Here is a 20,948-nt window from a genome sequence, read left to right on the forward strand (position 1 = left end):
TGGGACAATTGTAGAGCTCACCCATTTTTGTATCAGTTTCTTTCATTGACGTCCAGCTCCTTGAAGGCTATATAGTTTTATATATTTTATTCATTTTGTTGTTTTAGTTAGGAGGGCTAGTCTTGGTTGGAAGCAGAAGTCTCTCCACTTAAGAATTTGAAGAGGTTCTTCCCCTCGAGAAACATATTTTAGGTGGTGGTGGGAAATGGGGATCAGAATTATATGTTTTGGTTGTTAAAAATGAGTGGTAAATCCTGAGTGATGATCCTGAGACACAGTCCAGATCTTAAGGAAGAACCACGGATTAAAGGTTAAGAACCCCAGACTGGATTCTTTAGTGGGGACAGTGTCAGGGCAGAGTTCCTTTGCCTTATTACCTTTTGAAGGTAGGCATGTGCACATTTGAAACCTTGCAGGATTGGACTAAACCTTACAGGTTCAGGCAACAACAGCTGATCTTTTCTACAGGGAAAGAGGTTGGACTTGCTAATTCTCCCCCAAAGTCTGTAGCAGCAGGTGTATAGCCCTTGAGAATAACTGCTGCCTCAAGTTGTATTGGTTTGATGGAACAGTCTTACAATGGTGGGATGACTCTAGTACTATACTTTTCAGGGCTCTAACAGTACCCTAGACTGAGAAGAAATTGTTACTAAATTGCCTAAAAGGTTTTGTATGATAATGTGTCTTGTTTTCCTCTGAGAAACAAGATATCTCTGAGTCTTCTTTTCCAAGATGGCACTGAGTCCAATATGTTGTGTGTGTATGTGTGTGTTTGTAATCAAACTCTTGCATTTTATTTCTGTGGAAAGCCCTGACTCTACCTAGCCCTAACCCCGTCTTCAGGGCTACCAGAAAGTAGAGAAACTTTGCCCATTCAGGAGGCATCAATATTTTTTATTGGTCATTTTGTTGATGACATAAATCGGGAGATTTCAGTAGTCTTATGGGGGGGGATTAACTTGAAATCCTGCAGTTGGTTTTACTTTGCTATTAATTCATATCATGTAAACATTACATGTGGCTATTGCTGTCTTAGCACAAATTCTTTATCAGGTCATTCATTCAGCAAGTATTTTTTGAGTGCCTACCATGTGTCAGACTTGTGCTATACACCATATAGATGAGTGGAGGTATGGCGTCTGGAATGAGGGAGGTAATATTCCCACTGTGTTCTGCAGAGATCAGCCTAGTCTAAAGCAGTGGCTCTCAAACTCTTTGGGCTCAGGGCTCAGACCCTTTTACATTCTTGAAAACTGTTGTGAACCCTAAGGAGCTTTTGTTTATGTGTTATACCTGTTATCGCCACATTAGTTTTTATAGATCTTTAAGAATATTAATTTAATAGAACAGTTATAGATACTACATGTTAAGTAACATATTTTCCAAAAATATATATATTTTCCAGAAGCAAAAAAAAACCGAGAAAACTGGCATTGTTTTACATTTTGCAACTCTCTTTAATGTGTGGCTGAATGTCTAATATTTGAATTTAATCTGTTTTTTAATACAGGAAAAAGATTTTTGTCAGTGAGCTCAATGAATTTTTTCCTACACAAGCATTATGGGTACTCAGGAACAATAAGATTGCTCAGTGGACTTGGCATCAGAATGACATAGTCAGTTGAGTGGTCTCCAATAGAGGTACACCTGCCTTAGAGATTAACCCAGCAATTGCCATACATGTGATAGGTGCTCAGTAGATGAGTCTGGGGAATGAAAAAGGAAGAGTCTGTAGAAATAGTTTCTCTCAGAATTTAAATGGCTTTGTAGCAAGGCTAGTGCTAGTATAAATTAATTAATGAAATATGCCAAGCTTTGTGATAGTAGTAAGCCAGGCAGTTTCAAGAACTGGCACACCATTGAAAATGTCACGAGAATCAGCACTTCAATGACTACTTAAATATCAGTTAAACTTGTATCAAAACAAGAAATCTGGTAGTATGAAGTTAGTATCAGATATAGTCTACCAAGATACAGGATAATGTTCTAATATTTGTTCCTCTTTCCCTCAGTTATCTTCAATTGTTCTGAAGCACAAGACCTTTCCAACCACTGTAGATATGGACAAAGAAGAAAGAAAGACTATCAACCAGGGTCAAGAAGATGAAATGGTAACCAGCTTTTATAATATACTTATAAAGTGTGAAGAATTTATATTTCTAGGGAAGTAGAAAAGTATATTTAAAAAACTGCTAAACTAAAATACAATAAAACAACAGCTAAATCAGTGTGCTGTCGTCTTTCTGACTGTGCTTTTGAGTTGTGATTATGTAACACCTCTGGTTCCAGTATAGTTCCTGTTTCACTTGTGAACTGTTAAAACTTAGAGGAAAGAGATATGTTTTTTCATTTGATAATTTAAGAAGTTAACATTAGCTAATGCTTAAATATATCCCAAATGCAAAATTTCTGATTTTCCATTTATAAAAAATGTTTAAAGTCAGCTTAATAAAACTCAAGTCTTTGTTGGTGGTATGTGGGGGGAAAGATAGGGTTCTCACTTTGAAATTTACCTCTCATGTCACTTGATGTGTAATCACTATGTCCATGCAGGAGATTTATGGCTATAATTTGTGTCGCTGGAAGCTTGCCATAGTTTCTCTTGGAGTGGTGTGTACTGGCGGCTTTCTTCTCCTGCTCCTCTATTGGATGCCCGAGTGGCGGGTAAAGGCAACCTGCATTAGAGCTGCAGTTAAAGACTGTGAAGTGGTGCTGCTGAGGACTACTGTAAGTCCACGTGTTTACTTGTAGCTGATTATTTGAGGAGTAAAATGTCTTTGTGTGTATTCAAAATAAAATACGAAGAGAACATCACTGCTAGGATACAATGAGGAATACTAATCCTAGTATTTCTAAAGCATCTGTGTTTGAAGTGACTATTATCCCAGTGATTAGACTTTAAAAGAATCTTAAAAATGATCACATCTACCCTTTTTTATAGTTCTTGATGCACTGAGAGATTGGATCAGTGGTTGGTCTATCAAGGTCTCTTGACAGGACTGTATCCCAGATCTCTTCTACTGTGCGATGCTGTTGCACCCTAGGATTTGTTTTAAAATCCTAATTGGAAGCATTTTATAAGAGGCTTTAATATCTAGTCTCAGTATATAGTTGGATAAATTAAGAAATTATGATCTTTTATGAGATCCTCTCAGTGAAGTATGACGTATAAAATGGTGAGCAGTTGAAAGCACTTCATGTTTGAATTTATGCATCTTCGTATTTCAAAATGGTTTAACATTTAGTGAGTGGAAAGTGAGACTTTCTCAATTAGAGATAAGTAAATAATATATCGTGTAAAGAATGGAAACCAAATATATATGGTTATGTAATATGCATAATTGACTCTTTATCCTTATTCCTTTCTCTTCTAAGGATGAATTCAGAATGTGGTTTTGTGCAAAAATTCGCTTTCTTTCTCTGGAAACTCCCCCATTTTCAAGCCCCAAATCTATGGCTAATAAGGTTTCAAATGGCCATGCAGTTCATTTAACTGAAAATCTGGCTGAAGAGAATAGGCTTGAGATGAATAAATATTCACAGCCTCAATCACAACAGGTATTGTGATCTTAGTCTCAAAGTTCCTTTAAGAACCAGAATTGTTACATTTTATACTATTACGGATAGTCTATAATTTTGTACTTGCAGTTTTTTTGTTTGAGATTATATGCATATAAAATGCCTATTTATCATTGTATATAACAGTTTAGTTATTTACTAGAAGAAATAGATTACATGTCACATGTGATTGCTTTAATTTTAATAGTTGTTACATTATATGCTAAATTTGTGTTAGTAAACTTAATTGTTAACAAGTGATAATAATGCTTTTTGATATAACCTTTATGTATGTTCTACAGATTCGTTATTTCACCCACCATAGTGTAAAATACTTCTGGAATGATACCCTTCACAATTTTGTTTTCTTAAAGTACGTATTTTTCTTTTGTTTGGATTATGAGTATCTTGATAATGTTTTAGCTAGAAAAGAATTCATTTTAGTGTTACATAAAATTGAAGAGGTTTTTGTTACATAACTTTCATTCACTTGTTCATTAATAACTCCTTGGTGTTATTTGAATACTTACTAACCATTTTAGAATAAATCCTATCTGCAGCTTGTACCTTGGCAAAACTTACATAAAAGTTAGAAGCAGTATGCTCCCAAAATCCAGTCTGAGTCCTTTTCTTTTTGAGGATTCATCTAAAGTGAATTTTGAGTATACCTTTATTTATTTATTTATTTATATTTTTGTGGTATGCGGGCCTCTCACTGTTGTGGCCTTTCCTGTTGCGGAGCACAGGCTCCGGACGCGCAGGCTCCGTGGCCATGGCTCATGGGCCCAGCCACTCCGCGGCATGTGGGATCTTCCTGGACCGGGGCACGAACCCATGTCCCCTGCATTGGCAGGTGGACTCTCAACCACTGCGCCACCAGGGAAGCCCTGAGTATACCTTTTAGTCTTTCAGTTCTTTTTCTTTTTGAGGGTTCACCTCAAAGTGAATTTCGAGTGTACCTTTTAGCCTGTCAGGGTATCTGAATTATCACCTCTCAATTTCCTGACAGTTCCATCCACTTGTACTTGAGGGATGGAGTGATAGACAAACATAAATTTCACTTTAATATGTGGATAAAGATGGGACATCATCAAACAAGTTAAGCCTTGGGTAGGACATATTGGAATAATCCTTTAAAATTTATTTTTCGTGGAGGCTTCAAATGATATAAGTACTAAATTAATTAGGATTCTATTTTTATTGCTGTTAAAGTGATTATTATAAACACTCGTTAAGTATCGTTGCTTGACAGTGGCAAAGGAATTCTTAATATTAGCAATAAAAAAAGAATCACCTTGTGAACATTTAAAATGTTCATGCCTGGATTTTGTTCCTCAGACACTAAAGAATTGGTATATTCTGGAATGGAGCAGGGCAATTCCACATGCCTACTTCTGAAGACCATTCCTAGTTAAGAACCATTGATTTCTTTATAGAACACTGCCTATAAACTGTCATTTTGTTTTTTAAAAAAATTTTGACTTGGAGCTGATCCCTGCTACCTTTGGAGAAGTAATCAATCTCAGTGGGAAAAAAGAGTCAAACATATTTGCTGTGTAGCCTTTGCCAACCATACCAACTTGTAGAATTTAAACTTACCCAGTGATAGCAGCTAATCATGGGGCTTGGTTTTTCTATCCGAAAAAAGTAGAAAAGGATTGGAGTTAAATGATGTGTTACATTCTCGTTAGAGTTTTTCTGAATAGCATCTCAGTTAAAATAAGCATAATTAAGACATTTGTGGTGGAAAGTAGATATGCTAGTTGAATCCCAGTTTTAATTGTTACAGATTTTAGACATTGCTGTGACTCATACAGATTCAGCACTTCTCAGTATGTATTAGATGAGGGAAGGATTTAGATTGATGCTTTTGTAGAAAGAAAAATGAGTAGGACTTCTTAGAGTGAAGCTTAAAAATTGAAGAGGGAAAACTAGATAAAAAGTAAAACCTTTTTCATCCTTAGTTTGGAATTCTTGAGTTAGTCATACTTTAATTTTATTAATTATTAGCTCTTAAAACTTTGGCACAGACTTAAAGGATAATAATATTGTTACATAAGCTTGAGTATTGAGAGCCATCTTATTATGTGACACGTTGGATAATTTAGAAGTTGCCATATTTGAGACTTAGACCTTTCATTATTGTTTTATCTTAGGAATTGGAGATTTAAAAATTGTCATCCATATCTCAGTTTTTGTTAGGGGTTTCTGTTTGTAAGGAAGTCACACTTTAAAACCAGGAATATAGAAAAATGAGGCATTGAGAAATATGGATATTTTAAACTTTGTTTAAAGTAAAAACTTTGGATTTATTTAGGGGACTGGATGAAGGTGTTTCTTGTACGTCAATTTATGAAAAGCATAGTGCAGGACTGACAAAGGGGATGCATGCCTACAGGTAATTTTTATCCAACTAAAGTTAGACCTATTATCAAAATTCCTAAATAAAGTAGTATATATAGTCTACCCTTTTACCATATAGTTGTAATATTAACAGGTATTTAAGTATTATAGTAGATGACAACTTATTGATATTTTATTTGGGTAACATTGTCTCTCAGTTTAAGAATTATAAAAATGTTGAAGCTGATTTTGAAGTGAATATCCCTGATAATATACTGTATTTCATCAGTTCTAAGGTGCACACTTCCCTGCATTTTAACATCTCTATAAGGAGGGTGTGTCATACAGTGGGTGGAGTGTCATCCTTTACTTGACAGCATTTTTGTCTTTCTTGATAGTACATAAAATCATGGAATGTCTTACAATTCAAATCTTAGATTTACTGAAATGTTGGGAATTGTAAGCATGAGCTCAAATTTACCACAATGAAAATTTGTAAATTGGGAGACATAATCCTTCTTATAGTGTTATTCTTTGCTAAAGTATACCAGTGTATTACATATCGTAGAGATAAATGCCTTTTTCAACTACACTAGAAATTTTCTTGTACTCCTATAGCATGTTCTTTCAAAGGGTTGGAATATAAATTCATTCATTCAGGCTTCTACTTCATAAAAGGCAAGAATTAATGTATCATATAGGAAGTACTATTATAAGGAATTTAAGTGGAAGGTTTTAAGCAACTTAAGCATTAAAAAAAGCCAGATGTATAATGTTCTGAAATAAACATTTTTAGTACAGTATTCTTATTAGAAAAATAGTACAGGACCCCTCAAATTTACTTACATGGTCTCTTGCAAAAATTAATTGCAATTCAAAATTGTTGAGATGTATTGTGTTCATGGGTGGAAAAGAAAGTCTTTTGTTGATATGGTTATTATAGACTAGTGGGAAAGGTACTTGTCACACAAAAAGATAAAGTGATAACAGTATAGTTATCCAGTATGGACTACATTGATTTAAATACTGTAGATAGAGAGTTTAAATTGTAGAAGACAACTGTTTAGAAACATGAACGTTTAAGTTCTGGATTTAAGGAGCAGTCGGTGGTTTGAGCCTTATCTAATGCAGTGCCTTCCCTAAATTGTTATTATGATATAATATAATGTAATATTATTATTATTGTATTTTCCTGTTATAGAAAATTGCTTTATGGAGTAAATGAAATTGCTGTGAAAGTGCCTTCAGTTTTTAAGCTTCTAATTAAGGAGGTAAGACAATTGTACTTGTCTCAACATTTGTGATCAATAGGTTTGCCATTTGAAAAGAGCCAGGATTTAAGTAATGATATCCTTGGTGTTTTGTTTCCTAACTTCTCTTTGCTTATTTTTTTACTTGGAAGGGCAGAAAGATATTCCTCTGATAGATCAGTAATTTGCGAGCATGATTACTTTTTTATTTTGTCTAAATTTTTTCTTTTCGAAGTCTGTTGTTTTTTGGGTTTTTTTGTTTTTTTACTCTCAGGAAGTTGCACATCTAAACCTTGCCCTATTTTACAGATGTATACACCTGTCTTTTCTTTTTTCCCGCTAATTTTTTTTGGCCGCGCTGTGTGGCATGTGGGATCTTAGTTCCCTGACCAGGGATCGAACCTGTGCCCTCTGCAGTGGAAGCGTGGAATCTTAACCACTGGACGACCAGGGAGGTCCCTCCTTCTAATTTTAAAAGCGATTAATCATGTTTTCTTCAGGTGGTACACTCTTAGGAACTAGGCATTGTGCCAGAAGTTTGGAATTAAAAACATGACATGATGAGTAACAATGAGGAGCTTGCACTTTAGCCCAGGAGTAATACATGTCAGTAGTTACTGTGGTGACCCTTCAGTTGTAAGAGCCGTAGAAGCGGTGGGAATGAGGGATTGCAGGCATGTAAAGGAAGGAGTAAGTGGTTTTGCCGAGGAGAGTTGGGCTCTCCAGTCTTTCTGGTTTGGGGCTAAAGTATAGAATTAGCTGTATTGAGTGAATACTTTCAGTAGAAGGTACAGATTGTTTTCCATCAGTTCCTGAGAGTGGCCATATAATGCTGCTTTAGAGCATAGCAAAGTGTAATAATGATTAGGAATTAGAAACACTGGTTTATAATGTGAATTCATCAGTAACTAGCTTTGGTCATTAGAAGACCTTTCTCCCTGCTGTTCCTTTATTGGTAAAATTGTAGGAAATCCTTTAATGATCTCATTTGATTTTTTTTTAAGGGAACTTTTATTTATTTATTTATTTAATTTATTTATTTATGGCTGCTTTGGGTCTTCGTTGCTGCGCGGGCTTTCTTTAGTTGCAGTGAGCGGGGGCTACTCTTCATTGTGGTGCGTGGGCTTCTCATTGCAATGGATTCTGTTGTTGCGGAGCATGGGCTCTAGACACATGGGCTTCAGTAGTTGTGGCTCATGGGCTCTAGAGTGCAGGCTGAGTAGTTGTGGCGCACGGGCTTAGTTGCTCCGCGGCATGTGGGGTCTTCCCGGACCAGGGCTCGAACGCGTGTCCCCCTGCATTGGCAGGCGGATTCTTAGCCACTGGGCCACCAGGGAAGCCCATCTCGTTTGATATTGAAGTAAAATGGGACTATATATGTGAAAGTGCTTTAAAAAGTACAGAAGCATCAATATTAAAACATTGGGGGGTTATTAATGAAATTGGTAAAATACTATAAAATATAGGTAAACAAAGTCCATTGCCAGGACTCCTTATCTTTTTTTTTAATTCAGATTTTAATACTTAATTATTTCCTTAGAGAAAGGAAAACAGTGTAACTTATTTCATGTTTGTCTTCTCTTTGGACTCCGGTGAACCTTTGACTTATAAGTAAATTAGTGCTTCGAGTTCATAATAAGTAAACGTTTGTTCTAGTTGGTTAAAAGTTTTTGTATCCTTTAGCAGCACAGTAATTATTGAAAGTAAATGTATTTTATTGCTAAAGCAGAATGAAGAACAGCTAAATTCACATGTGTTAGCTGTTTCTAGCTGAATCTGTATTTGGGTTTGGTATGAACCTAAATGGATGCAAATAAATTAAGCTTATTTAGTCAAGCTCTAGTAGTTTGATGGTAAAAAAAAAAAAAAAAAAAAAAGTAACATCTTGCCCTGCTCTTTGGGTAGTTACTTGTTACCGTAGGATACTACAGAGCTTATCCTGTAAGTATCCTGTTGGTTATTTCTTAAATCTGTATGCTTATAAATATCTCATTCAATTTGACTTAAAAATCTTGTTTTTTAGGTTCTCAACCCATTTTACATTTTCCAGCTGTTCAGTGTTATACTGTGGAGCACAGATGAATACTATTACTATGCTATAGCCATTGTGATTATGTCTGTAGTATCAATTATAAGCTCCCTATATGCCATTAGAAAGGTAAGTCCAATTTATTATGGGTTTCACAAATGCGTTTGTATTTTGTAATAACACGTAAGGTGTGTAGAATGATGCTTGGTATAACATAAGTACTCCATACAGTTATTCTTTAGTTATGTGAATATGTACTCCCTTTCCCTCTTTTTTGAGGTGGGGGAAGGCAGTTGCTTTTTAAGAGTCAATGTATCGCTTGACTGCTTTGAGGGTGTAGGATCTATAGTTGCTTATCTAAGACTGGAATACTGGAGGGCTGATTCTGCTGTTTTCAGGGCTGTCTCATTAAAGTGCTTCTTATTTTGTCTAATGTTTTGAGCTAAAATATTGAATGATCTTTGAATCTTTTGGTCTTGACCTTTTCAAAGGCAGAGTGATATGAATTTATTATTTTAGCTTACCTTATTTTATATTACCCTTGCTTTCTAATAGCTTGAAGAGTTAGTTTATATTAACAAGTTAAATTTTTTTTCCCTGATTCAGCAATATATTATGTTGCATGACATGGTGGCAGCTCACAGTACTGTGAGAGTTTCAGTTTGCAGAGTAAATGAAGGTAAGTAAGTACTTCAGTTTACTCTTGGAAAAGTAAATTTAAAAAGATTTCCACTAAGCCCTAATGTGTGAAGCAAGCCCAATATATTATACATATACACTTATTTCCATAAGAAATAAAAATGTGTGTTTGGATTTGTACTCATGTTTCTGTATCAAATTCTTTCATTTATGTGAAATTGTATTTTTCTATAATGTGACACATACTATACTAGGCTCTTGGGATACAGTGGATGGACATAGTCCTTGCCATCATTGAACTTCAGTCTAGTTGGAAAGACATGATAAACAGAAACAGTAACGTGTGATAAATGCTATGATAGGGAGAAGTCAGGGTTAGATGTTAGAGCTCATTTACTGTAGGTGTCAGGGATGCCTTCTTTGAAAAGGTATTCTTAAATGATTGAATTAGACAGATAAAAAGTAGGTGAGAAAGTGGTAAGGTGGGGGTGAGAGAGGGATAGAGGAGGGTTCTAAGTGCCCAGAGGCCTGGGTATTAGAGAGAGTTTTGTCATTGTAATAACTGAAAGCAATTCAGTGTGGCAGAGGCAGCAACTAGATAGTGGACAGCCTTTTAAGGCTTGTTAAGGGATTTGGACTCTCCCAAAAGGCAGTGGAAAGCCATTGAAGAGTTTTAAGTAGGAGAGTGATATGATCATATTTGCCTATTTGAAAAAATCATTCTGGCTGCCATGTTCGAACTTACTTAGAGGGGATTAATATTAAAGGCATGAAATGAATCAGGGTGAGGGTTGTGGAGATGGAGAGTGGTGAGATGGGTTTGAAAGATACTTAAATGTGGGCATTGAAGAAGATTTGATGATTCATTGGATGCAAGGTGATACAGTGGTGTCAGGCTGGGGGCATGGATATTGGTGTCATTTAATTAAATAGGGAACACTGGAGGAGAAGCAGGATTGTAGGGAAGGATAATGTTTTGGGCACGTTAGTTTGGTGAGATATTGAAGAGGTAAAGGAGATAAAGGGGAGGCAGCACAGCATCATGGGCCTTGGAGACAGTAGCCACTTTGATTGATCAGGAAAACCAAATCAGTCTGCATTCTCTTGGCTCAGTATACTACATCCAGGTGTAAACCCAAGTTGGCCTGGCAGGTTGCTTTCTTCCTTGCGCTTCCTGGTCACTTGCTAGAGTACTAGCTGATAGTTTCTGCCTCCCTAGCTGCAGTCTTAGATGTGTAGCTTATTGGTGCTCCTCCTCTCCCCACTCTGCTGCTGCTGAAGATCCTGGGGATGCTAGGACAGATGCACTGCTCAGTGTTTAGCTTCCTTATCCCCTTTGTATAGTCCAACAGATCATTGATATTTAGTTTCTCAGTGCACCTAAGAGGGTTAGAATTTCACGTGGCATTAAGGCATTGAGTCACGTTTTTAAAATAAGGGATCTTATTAAGAAATGAAGATTATTATACTTACTACATGCAAAATAGCATCAGAATTCTTTAAAAGTTGTTTCCTCATAGCTTAGTAAACTACTTCTACCTTTTTTTAGAAAGGGAAGAGTATTTGTCCTGCAGACTGACATCACAAACAGTAGTTTTCTCCTCACCCATCTTTGCTTAGAAACTAGTGTAAGTCTCTTCTAAGCATAGTTTAATAAAATCTAGGGGTAGGGGAAGAGAGAGAGAATGCCCAAATATAAGGCCACCTTTTACTTGGGAAGATCATTAAAGAAATGTTTAACTAACTTGAATATAATACATAAATTTCTAAGGAAATAATGAACTAGGTATGACAAAGTTTAATTTATTTTATATATTGATTTAAAATAATATCTAAGATATTTTGGGACTATTTTAGGAATATTGAGAAAACAATGAGACATTATGGATTATAAATAGTAGCAACAAGAAAAAGAATGCTGTTAAAAAAGAAAGTGCTAAAATTTCAATGCTTTTATCTGTTTCCAAGGGATTACAGAAATCTGAGTTTACTTACCTGTTGCAGGGGGTTTCCTGTGTGGATTCATCATCTATTTACTCATAGGGCTGATAGCTAAGATTGAGCATCCATCGTTGTAATGAGTGTTGAAGCCCACCTACCTGTTAGCTTAGAGGGGACTTGGCATCAACTCTGTGCAGTTGGCGTCCTATCCAGGGACAAACTAGCTGACACATTTAGACACCATGCTTTGTTAGCTTAAGGAATAATAATCTTATTTGTCAAAACTCTTCATCTATTGGGATTTTTCTATTTAACTCCATTATATTTTTAATGTATTTTTGAGATCAGGTGACCTTTGGATAGATCTTTTGTTTGCTGTATTCTTATTCCAAGTTAAAGAATATTCTTTTCAGACTTTTCTTTCTTTCAATTCAGAAATCGAAGAGATCTTTTCTACAGATCTTGTGCCTGGAGATGTCATGGTCATTCCATTAAATGGGACAGTCATGCCTTGTGATGCAGTACTTATTAATGGTACTTGTATTGTAAATGAAAGCATGTTAACAGGTAAACTAAATTAAATGAGTAAAACCCAGATGAGTTGTTTATAATGATACTAGGATTAAGTAGTTGTTGATTAAGCTATATCACAATTAACTGTGCTGTTTGTGTCCTTTACTCATGAATGTCATGAATGTGATAGATATTTGTGAAAATATTTTCTTTTTTTTTATTTTGAGGGAACCAAATTCTGCATTATTCTCAGCTCTGACACTAAAGCACAATGCTGTTGTTCACGATATCTCGTCCTTCTTCTGTCCATTCTTTTGACATGAGGAAATGCTTTATAGTAAGGGAAGAGGAAAGAAATCCTTTGCCCACAGCATATTTACTTCTCACTTTGATATGCAAAAAGTGGGACTAGAAGAGTTGATATTTTTATTAAATTGGGGAGAAATAGACTTTAAAATAGCTTCCCTTTGGAAACTCACAATCTGGAGGTAGAGCTTTATATCTTTATATTTTTAATTTAATTTAATTTAATTAAAAAATTTTTTTTCTTTGAACATTTTTTTTAACATCTTTATTGGAGTATAATTGCTTTACATTGTTGTGTTAGTTGCTGCATAACAAAGTGAATCAGCTATGTGTATATATCTTTTTATCATGACTATTTTTTAATTGTCATAGTCAACCTGGCAAGAAAGTGATTCCTATATAATACATTTTTGAACTGTTAAGAGTCTTAAAACACACTCATACACATAAATATCCCCACACACCTGTCACCTTTGACATAAGAAGTGTGAATGCTACAGAGCACTACATTTTAATGTTAAAAGAATTTGGCTCTTTTTTACTGTTAGAGAATTACCATACTCCTCTGCCTTGCTCGGATGCTTGTTCTCTTCTTACTCGTGTGTGTGTGGTGGGTGGGTGGTGTGTGTGTGTGTGTGTGTGTGTGTGTGTGTGCACGCGTGCATGCGCGCGCGCTTGTGGTCTGGGAGTGGGTGGGATTAGGAGTGGATCTTCACATGTTGTGTGTGCTTGGGGTTGCAGAGTGCTTCCTAGGTTAGTTCTCAGGGATACCAGAACAGGTGCTGAGGCGACGGTAGCAACCTCGTCTTCTTATTTGAAACTTGGCACAGTTATTTCCAACTGATTACCTTTGAGTCACAGATCACTTTCAGGAATTATTGTGGAAGACAAAATTTGATATTTCTGGGTAAGGAAATTGATAGACCAAAAGCTAATTGATTAAGCTATGTTATTCACATGTGAGAACTGTTAATAACTGTTGTCAACAGTATGATAACATTTAGGATATTTAACAACTCAAGATTTGTGTGTTTGATACTGATTTCTATGCTTTAACTTACGGCTTTTTTTTTTTAAAGGAGAGAGTGTTCCAGTGACAAAGACTAATTTGCCAAATCCTTCAGTGGACGTAAAAGGAATGGGAGATGAATTATATAGTCCAGAAACACATAGACGACACACTTTGTTTTGTGGGACAACTGTTATTCAAACTCGTTTCTACACTGGAGAGCTTGTCAAAGCCATAGTAGTTAGAACAGGTAGAAAATATTTAATCTTGTCTTGCATGGTTTCGCACATTTGAAGCCTATCGAATGCTTAATAAGAGATTCTGTTTTGAGAGATAATTCTCATTTTCTTATAAAAATACTATATAATCATTTTATTCTTTAATTTTTTTGAAAGGATTTAGTACTTCCAAAGGACAGCTTGTCCGCTCCATATTGTATCCCAAACCAACTGATTTTAAACTCTACAGAGATGCCTACTTATTTCTACTGTGTCTTGTGGCGGTGGCTGGCATTGGGTTTATCTACACTATTATCAATAGCATTTTAAATGAGGTATGTACATGGGACCCTTAATAGAGTTTGATTCTTAGTTTGATTCACATGTGGCTCTTGAAGATTTGAAATGTAGCTAGTGAGACTGAAAAATTAAAATTTTAATTTAATTTAAATGAATTTAACTTAAAAAAAAGCCATATGAGACTTGTAGCTATTATGTTAGAAGGTACAGATCTAGAACATCACCATCAAAGCAGAAAGTTTTGATCAGCTCTGGTTTAGATGATCTTTTATTTGCTCTCTGGTTACTTTAAAAAAGGGAGGAGTGATCCCATACTCACCAAAAGCTTTATTTTTTCTTTTTTTAACCTCTGGTATATACAGCATTAAAATTATTTGTGATTACTGAATTGAAGGTATTTCTAAGGGACCTTGTCAAATTTCTTTTTTCTATCCCCTATAGAGACTAGCATAGTAGTAAGACTCAATATCTGATACTATTTGTTGACTTTGAAGTATGTAATGTATGAAGTATATGGGGCTATTAAAGTAAGAATTAGCTTTAAAAATAGCTCATTCCCACAGTCCACTGACAATTCATTGAGCTTTCCATTTTGCAGAATGTCTAAAGGGAAAAAAATTATAGATAGTTAATACATGAATATACATACACACTTATTATATATAAGATTAAAAATGGTTTATAGACTTTTCACTAAAGAAATACCCCCATTGGGTTAATAAATATTTAATATTGGGGGTCTGACATTTATTTTTATGTTAACTGTAGGTAGAAGTTGGGGATATAATTATCGAGTCTCTTGATATCATTACAATTACTGTGCCGCCTGCACTTCCTGCCGCAATGACTGCTGGCATTGTGTATGCCCAAAGAAGACTGAAAAAAGTGGGCATTTTCTGTATCAGTCCCCAAAGGATAAACATCTGTGGACAACTGAATCTTGTTTGCTTTGACAAGGTTGGTTCAATGTCAATAATCATTGTCAAAGGTCACTTTGTAAGTCTAAAGTATTTAGATTAATGGTTTCTGTATTCTTTATCATCTAATTTGCACACGTTTTAAAAGAAATGTTCTTCTCATTTTTCTCTTTTAACTTATTTGGCACATGCATCATTTTTGTATTATTTCTTCTCATTATTTTTTCAATTTTTAATACTTTGGATATTGCTTATTTGCCCAGGTCTACCATTCATATCCAGAATTATGCCTTATAGTAGTAGTAGTAAAATTTATCTGCTCTTTCACCCTTTTAACAGAATAGGCTCTATACAGATATAGTTACTGGAATGTTATTGCTGTAAAGTATATACATTTAGTGTTTGCTCTGTGATTTCATTGAATGTGTTACAAAATTATGAAAGACACTGATTATATGATTTTATGTGAAAATGACAAATTTTGTACCTGTGTGAAATATACCTTGCCTCTTACAAAGGGTTCTTCTTTCCTCACCTGAAATTAGTTTTCCTAAAAGTTTAGAGAATTAAACCTTGGTCAGAAAACTTTCCATCTGTCTCTTCTGGGTGACTAACATGATAAGAATTTGATTTTTGTGCATCTTCATTATTAAAGAAAAAAATATGAGATGTATTTTATTAAGAGAAAAAAAAAAGTCATATCCCATGACTGTGTTTTATATGAATCTGTTCAGAAAATTTTACTTAAAATTTTGCTTAATCTTTTTTGGAAATGTTTTTAAAATTTTTAAGCAGACACAAAAGTGGAGAAAAAGATGCAAGTATAATAAATCGTTGTTTGCCCATTATCCAACTTAAACAGTTACCAACATTTTGTCAGTCTTATTTCACTATCCCCTCATTTTGAAGGTGGCAGCATCAGACATGTTATTTCATCCATATACTTCGGTATATAGCTCTAGAAGATAATGTTTTAACAGAACTTACCACAGTACCATTATCACTGCTTACTACACTTAACAAAATTAACAGTTCCTTAGTATTACCTAATATCCAATTCATATTCAGGTTGCTCTGCCTTTCTCAAAAATATCTCAAATTTTTACAATTTGTGTTTTCAGCCAGAATCCAAATAAGGATTTCATTAGTTATAATTAATCTGTGACCATTGCTTTTCTTGCCTCTCTTTCCCAGTCATCTTATTGAGGAAACCAGGTTATTTATACCCTGAATTTGCCTAATTGCACCTCTTGATGTCATTTAACTTGTTCCTCTTCCCTTTTTTGGCTCCCTATGCCCTAATCTCCCCATCTTGTGTTGGCATCCTTCATTGATTGATAGGTCGATTGGTGCATTGTTCCACCATTTAATACTATAAGTACATAAGTATACTATTCTACACATATCTCCCCCTACCCCGCCCCACCCACAAAGAGGAACCACACCATAGGGAGTGTTCTGCACACTTTTCCTCACTTTTTGTCCTGCAAGTTACTCTGTTAGTACACGCACAGAGATCTTACTTATCCCCCTCCCCATCTTATAGCTGTATTGTACTCCATTATGTAGATGCAGCATAGCTTTTCATGATTTTGTAAATGTGCTTTTTTTTTTTTTAAGACTGGAACTCTTACTGAAGATGGTTTAGATCTTTGGGGGATTCAACGAGTGGAAAATACACGGTAATTATTAGCTAGACTTGATCATTTATTTTAGTTAATTTTAATAAATATTTTAATATATGAAACATTCAAACATATAGAAAGTAATATTATAGCTATGTACCCACCACTAAGATTATACAGTTGACATTTTGCCATATTTGCTTCAGATCTCCTAAAAGATTTAAAACATTACAGATATTGCTAAAGTCTTAACCTATCCCTTTTTCTATCCCTACCACCATTTTGAAGTTGTATTGTTATCTTTGCATGTTTTTATATTTTTACTTCATATATATCTACCCATAAACAAGATCTGTTTATAAATAAATATACACAACTGTTATGTACTGTATGTGTTTTGCTGCTTTTTTGCCTCATAACATTGTTTTCAAGATTCATCCATGTTGATATGTATAGATCCAATTTATTAATCTTAACTGTTGTTTAGTATGCTGTTATGTGATTAAACCATATTTGTTCTTCAGCTAAGGGACAGTTTCATTTTTTTCTCCCTTTTTCCTTCCACTTTCACAGTGTCGCAATTAAAATTCTTAGGCATACAACTTCTGTGAGCATGTGGTTGAGTTTCAGTAAACCAGCCCCTTAAAAGTTTCACTGCTGGGTCATACCGCACATGCATGGCCACAGCTCTAGTAGGTACCGTCTACTTGCTCTCTAAGTGATGGTGCTAACCTACACTCTCTCCCTCAGTGGGTAAGAGACCCTGCTGCTCCATATCCTTGCTAAACTTGCCATTGTCAGACTTCTAATTTTCCCAAATGGATAGATATGAAATGGTATTTCACTGTGGCTTTGTTCAGAGTTTCTTTGTTTGGAGTTTAAGCGTATTTTCACATTTTTGGAAGGAGGGTCATTTAGCATTCTCTGTATTGTCAGTTTATATCGTAATTTTTTTAATGGTGTTGTTTGTCTTTATCTTATTCACTTGGTAGAAGTCCTTTGTATTTTCTGGGTGATCATCTTTTTCAGTGCTATACATTAAAAATATTTCACCAGTCTCTGTTTCATCTTTTTACTTTGTTTTTGCTGTCTTTGATGCTTAAAAGTTTTACTACTATAGCTGTGTCTATGCCACTTTTTATTTTTTCTCTCTCAAAAGTCTGTGGGATTTTGGTTTATACAGTCTGAGAGACTATTGTTTGGTTCATGTCATGTCAGAGCTGTCACATCTTGTAAATAGCATGTCACATTGTGACCTTACTTATCCCTAGTGATGCATCTTGCCTTAAATTCTGTTTCATCTAATATTTGTATAGTTTTACACCAGCTTGCTCTTGCCTGATGTTTGCCTCCTATATCTTTTTTTCTATCTCTTTACTTTTCAGTCTTTACGTTCACATTTATTGCCATCGTGTTCACATTTATTGTGATTTCAGATATATTTGAAATTATTTCTACCATCCCTCACCCCAATTCCCAAACACATTTTCTCATATTTCTCTCATTTTCTCAGAATTTATACATCCTAATCTTCTACTACTTGTCCTTAAGTTATTAATATTCATATTTAGAGTCTAAAGTCCATGGGTGTCTTTATTAGTTTCTAAACCCCCCAAAACCCATGCACTGTACACTACTTTTACTTTCACCTCCCTTTTTATATGTATTTGTTGTATAACATTTTATGATTATGATTTTGGTTTTATACAGTCTGCATGCAAGGATTTACCTAGGTTTACGGATACCTTTGCTAACCGTTGCTTCATATCCCATTCCTCTGGATTAAATTGCCATCTTCCGTAACCACATTCATTAGTAGTTCTTTGTTTCGTTCTCTCTCGTGAATGATGGTGTATAGATTCCTAGGTTGACAGCTGTGTTCCCTCAGCACCTTGGAGGTGTTATTCCATTTCTCCTAACTTCTTTTGTTATTGCTACTGAGAAGTCTTAGTCTTCTTTAGTAATTTTTTTTTCTACTTTGTTTAAAAAAAAACTTCTTTATGCTTGATTTCTGCAGTTTTACCATGATCTTTTTCTTTGTGCGGTACTCATTTTGCTTCTAGATTCCAAAGATTCATGCTTTTCCTAAATTCTGGAAAATTTGCAGCCTTTTTCTGTTCCATTATGGCTTTTCCCCCATTCTTTGTTTTCTCTCCATCTGGGAATCCTAACCATACCCTGGACAAGAAATTTCATTTGGTTCTTTGCAAATCTGCCTCTCCCCTTTTCCCTGCCATGGTGTCTTGTTCTTTTTCTAAGTCTGTAATTTTAAAATGCCTTCTTTGCATTCTTTCAGATTGCCATTCTATTATCTCAAGTTTATGGGATTCTAATTCTGTCTTTGTTTTGTCTGTTGAGTCGTGAGAATTGTTTCCTGGTTCATTTTTAAATTATGGACTCATCCTTAGCAGGATTTTTCTGTGAGTCTCCTTTGTGGCTGTGTTGTGGGAGCTCCTCTCTAGAGAGTTTAGACTTTGGCCAAAAGTAGTGTCAGTGGTGCCAGACAAGCTGTAATGTTACTTTCATAACTTGGGGATTTCTAGGCCAGGCAGTAACATACATTCAAGCCCAAATGCCATCCTGAGTAGCGTAATGGTTTAGAGTTTAGGTACTGACACCAGACCTCTTGTGTTTGAATCCTTGCTTTGCCACTTATATGCTGTGACTTGGCAAGTCACTTAAGCACTCTGCTTCGGTTTTCTCATCTGTAAAATGGGGATAATAAAACACCTTCCTGTGGTATAAGGATGAGAGGAGTCAAATAAATTTAAAGTTCTCGGAACAGTGCCTAATGCATAGTAAATATGTTATATAGATATTAACTGTTTTCTTGAACTTTGGGTGGGGGAAAAGAGGTAAGCTTATTCTTAGTTATGCCTTTGTCTGTGGGTAAATTTTTTCTAGTATACTCTTTTTCCAAGGGTGTAGCTCTTCAAGAGCACTGGCTGTCTTAGGTGAGAGGGATATTCTCCGTTCCAACTCCCCACTTTGTATGTGGCCACAACTTTGTCTCCTGTTCCCCGTGTGGTTATTAAAACCCAAGGCCTTAAGGGTACTGAGATGGCTCTCCTCCCTCTTCCTTCTCCCCCAGACAGTCACAGCATCTGTTTAAGGTCACACCCCTCTGGTTTTCCTTTCCCTGTTTCTGGCACTTGAAATTTTCCTTTTCTTTCTTATGAGCCCAGTTTTGCATTTGAAAGGTAATGCGTTACACATTCATTTTATGTTTTTACAAGAGAGTTTTTATGTGTTCTAATTTGCCATGTGTCCATAGGCAGGAGTTTTAATTATAGTTTAGTATGTAGCATTTTCTATACTGTTAATGTCTGGTCTAGTTATTCAGAATCTAAGGTAATAGTGTATTTTATCATGTATAATAATTTTTATGGAAGAAAATGTTTTTGAATGTCAAAATCTATAGTGAAAATTAATACATGCATAAATGCAAACATTTTATTTCTACTTTTTAAAATAATAAAACCTGGAAAGTCCTGTTAGACTATTGTCTTCAGTCTTGGGCTTTATGAATCTAATTCAGTGAATTTTCTATATAGTTTTCTTTTGCCAGAAGAAAAGGTTTGCAATGAGATGTTGGTAAAGTCTCAGTTTGTCGCTTGTATGGCTACTTGTCATTCACTTACAAAAATTGAAGGAGTGCTTTCTGGCGATCCACTTGATTTGAAGATGTTTGAAGCCATTGGATGGGTAAGTTCAGTGTTTTAAAGTACAATTAATTAACTTTAGGAAAATAGTAAAAATTAACTTGCAAAGAATTGTTTCTTCACATTGTTTTGACAGTGGTCTGTCTTGTACCATAAAAGGAACTATGTAATTTCTTTTTTTTTAATTAATTTATTTATTTTTAAAAATTTATTTATTTTGGCTGCATTGGGTCTTCGTTGCTGCGCATGGGCTTTCTCCAGCTGCGGCGAGTGGGGGCCACTCTTCATTGCGGTGTGCGGGCTTCTCATTGCGGCGGCTTCTCTTGTTGCAGAGCACAGGCTCCAGGCACGTGAGCTTCAGTAGTTGTGGCTCGCGGGCTCCACAGCGCAGGCTCAGTAGTTGTGGCTCACAGGCTTAGTTGCTCCATGGCATGTGGGATCTTCCCGGACCAGGGATAGAACCCGTGTCCCCTGCATTGGCAGGCAGATTCCCATCCACTGCGCCACCAGGGAAGCCCTGTAATTTCTAAAGTTACATCACTGGAGAGATATTTATAATTGTCTAAAAAGTCTGTTTTAGTTAAATTGACTCATTCAAACGACCTTTAATAGAGGATGACCTGCTCAGGGCCCCGCTT

General features: G+C 35.5%; 1 protein-coding gene across 5 annotated transcripts in view; it reads left to right on the forward strand.

Annotated features, from left to right (window-relative positions):
• The window catches only part of ATP13A3 (ATPase 13A3), an 80,349-nt gene that overhangs the window by 21,681 nt on the left and 37,720 nt on the right, over positions 1 to 20,948 (forward strand). For 4 of the 5 annotated variants that reach the window (XM_082840047.1, XM_082840048.1, XM_082840046.1 and 1 more), the window contains 14 exons: positions 2,013 to 2,111; positions 2,554 to 2,727; positions 3,376 to 3,558; positions 3,861 to 3,931; positions 5,876 to 5,956; positions 7,103 to 7,172; positions 9,175 to 9,309; positions 9,787 to 9,859; positions 12,196 to 12,327; positions 13,659 to 13,838; positions 13,984 to 14,141; positions 14,875 to 15,063; positions 16,644 to 16,705; positions 20,203 to 20,353. In XM_082840047.1, coding sequence (XP_082696173.1) covers positions 2,061 to 2,111; positions 2,554 to 2,727; positions 3,376 to 3,558; positions 3,861 to 3,931; positions 5,876 to 5,956; positions 7,103 to 7,172; positions 9,175 to 9,309; positions 9,787 to 9,859; positions 12,196 to 12,327; positions 13,659 to 13,838; positions 13,984 to 14,141; positions 14,875 to 15,063; positions 16,644 to 16,705; positions 20,203 to 20,353 — 1,710 coding nt within the window. In that variant the 5' untranslated portion in view covers positions 2,013 to 2,060. The remainder of the gene's footprint in view (positions 1 to 2,012; positions 2,112 to 2,553; positions 2,728 to 3,375; positions 3,559 to 3,860; positions 3,932 to 5,875; positions 5,957 to 7,102; positions 7,173 to 9,174; positions 9,310 to 9,786; positions 9,860 to 12,195; positions 12,328 to 13,658; positions 13,839 to 13,983; positions 14,142 to 14,874; positions 15,064 to 16,643; positions 16,706 to 20,202; positions 20,354 to 20,948) is intronic. The other variant, XM_082840050.1, reaches the window with a different exon arrangement.

The sequence above is a fragment of the Leucopleurus acutus genome, assembly GCF_964270905.1.
Source record: "Leucopleurus acutus genome assembly, chromosome: 5".
NCBI lineage: Eukaryota > Metazoa > Chordata > Mammalia > Artiodactyla > Delphinidae > Leucopleurus > Leucopleurus acutus.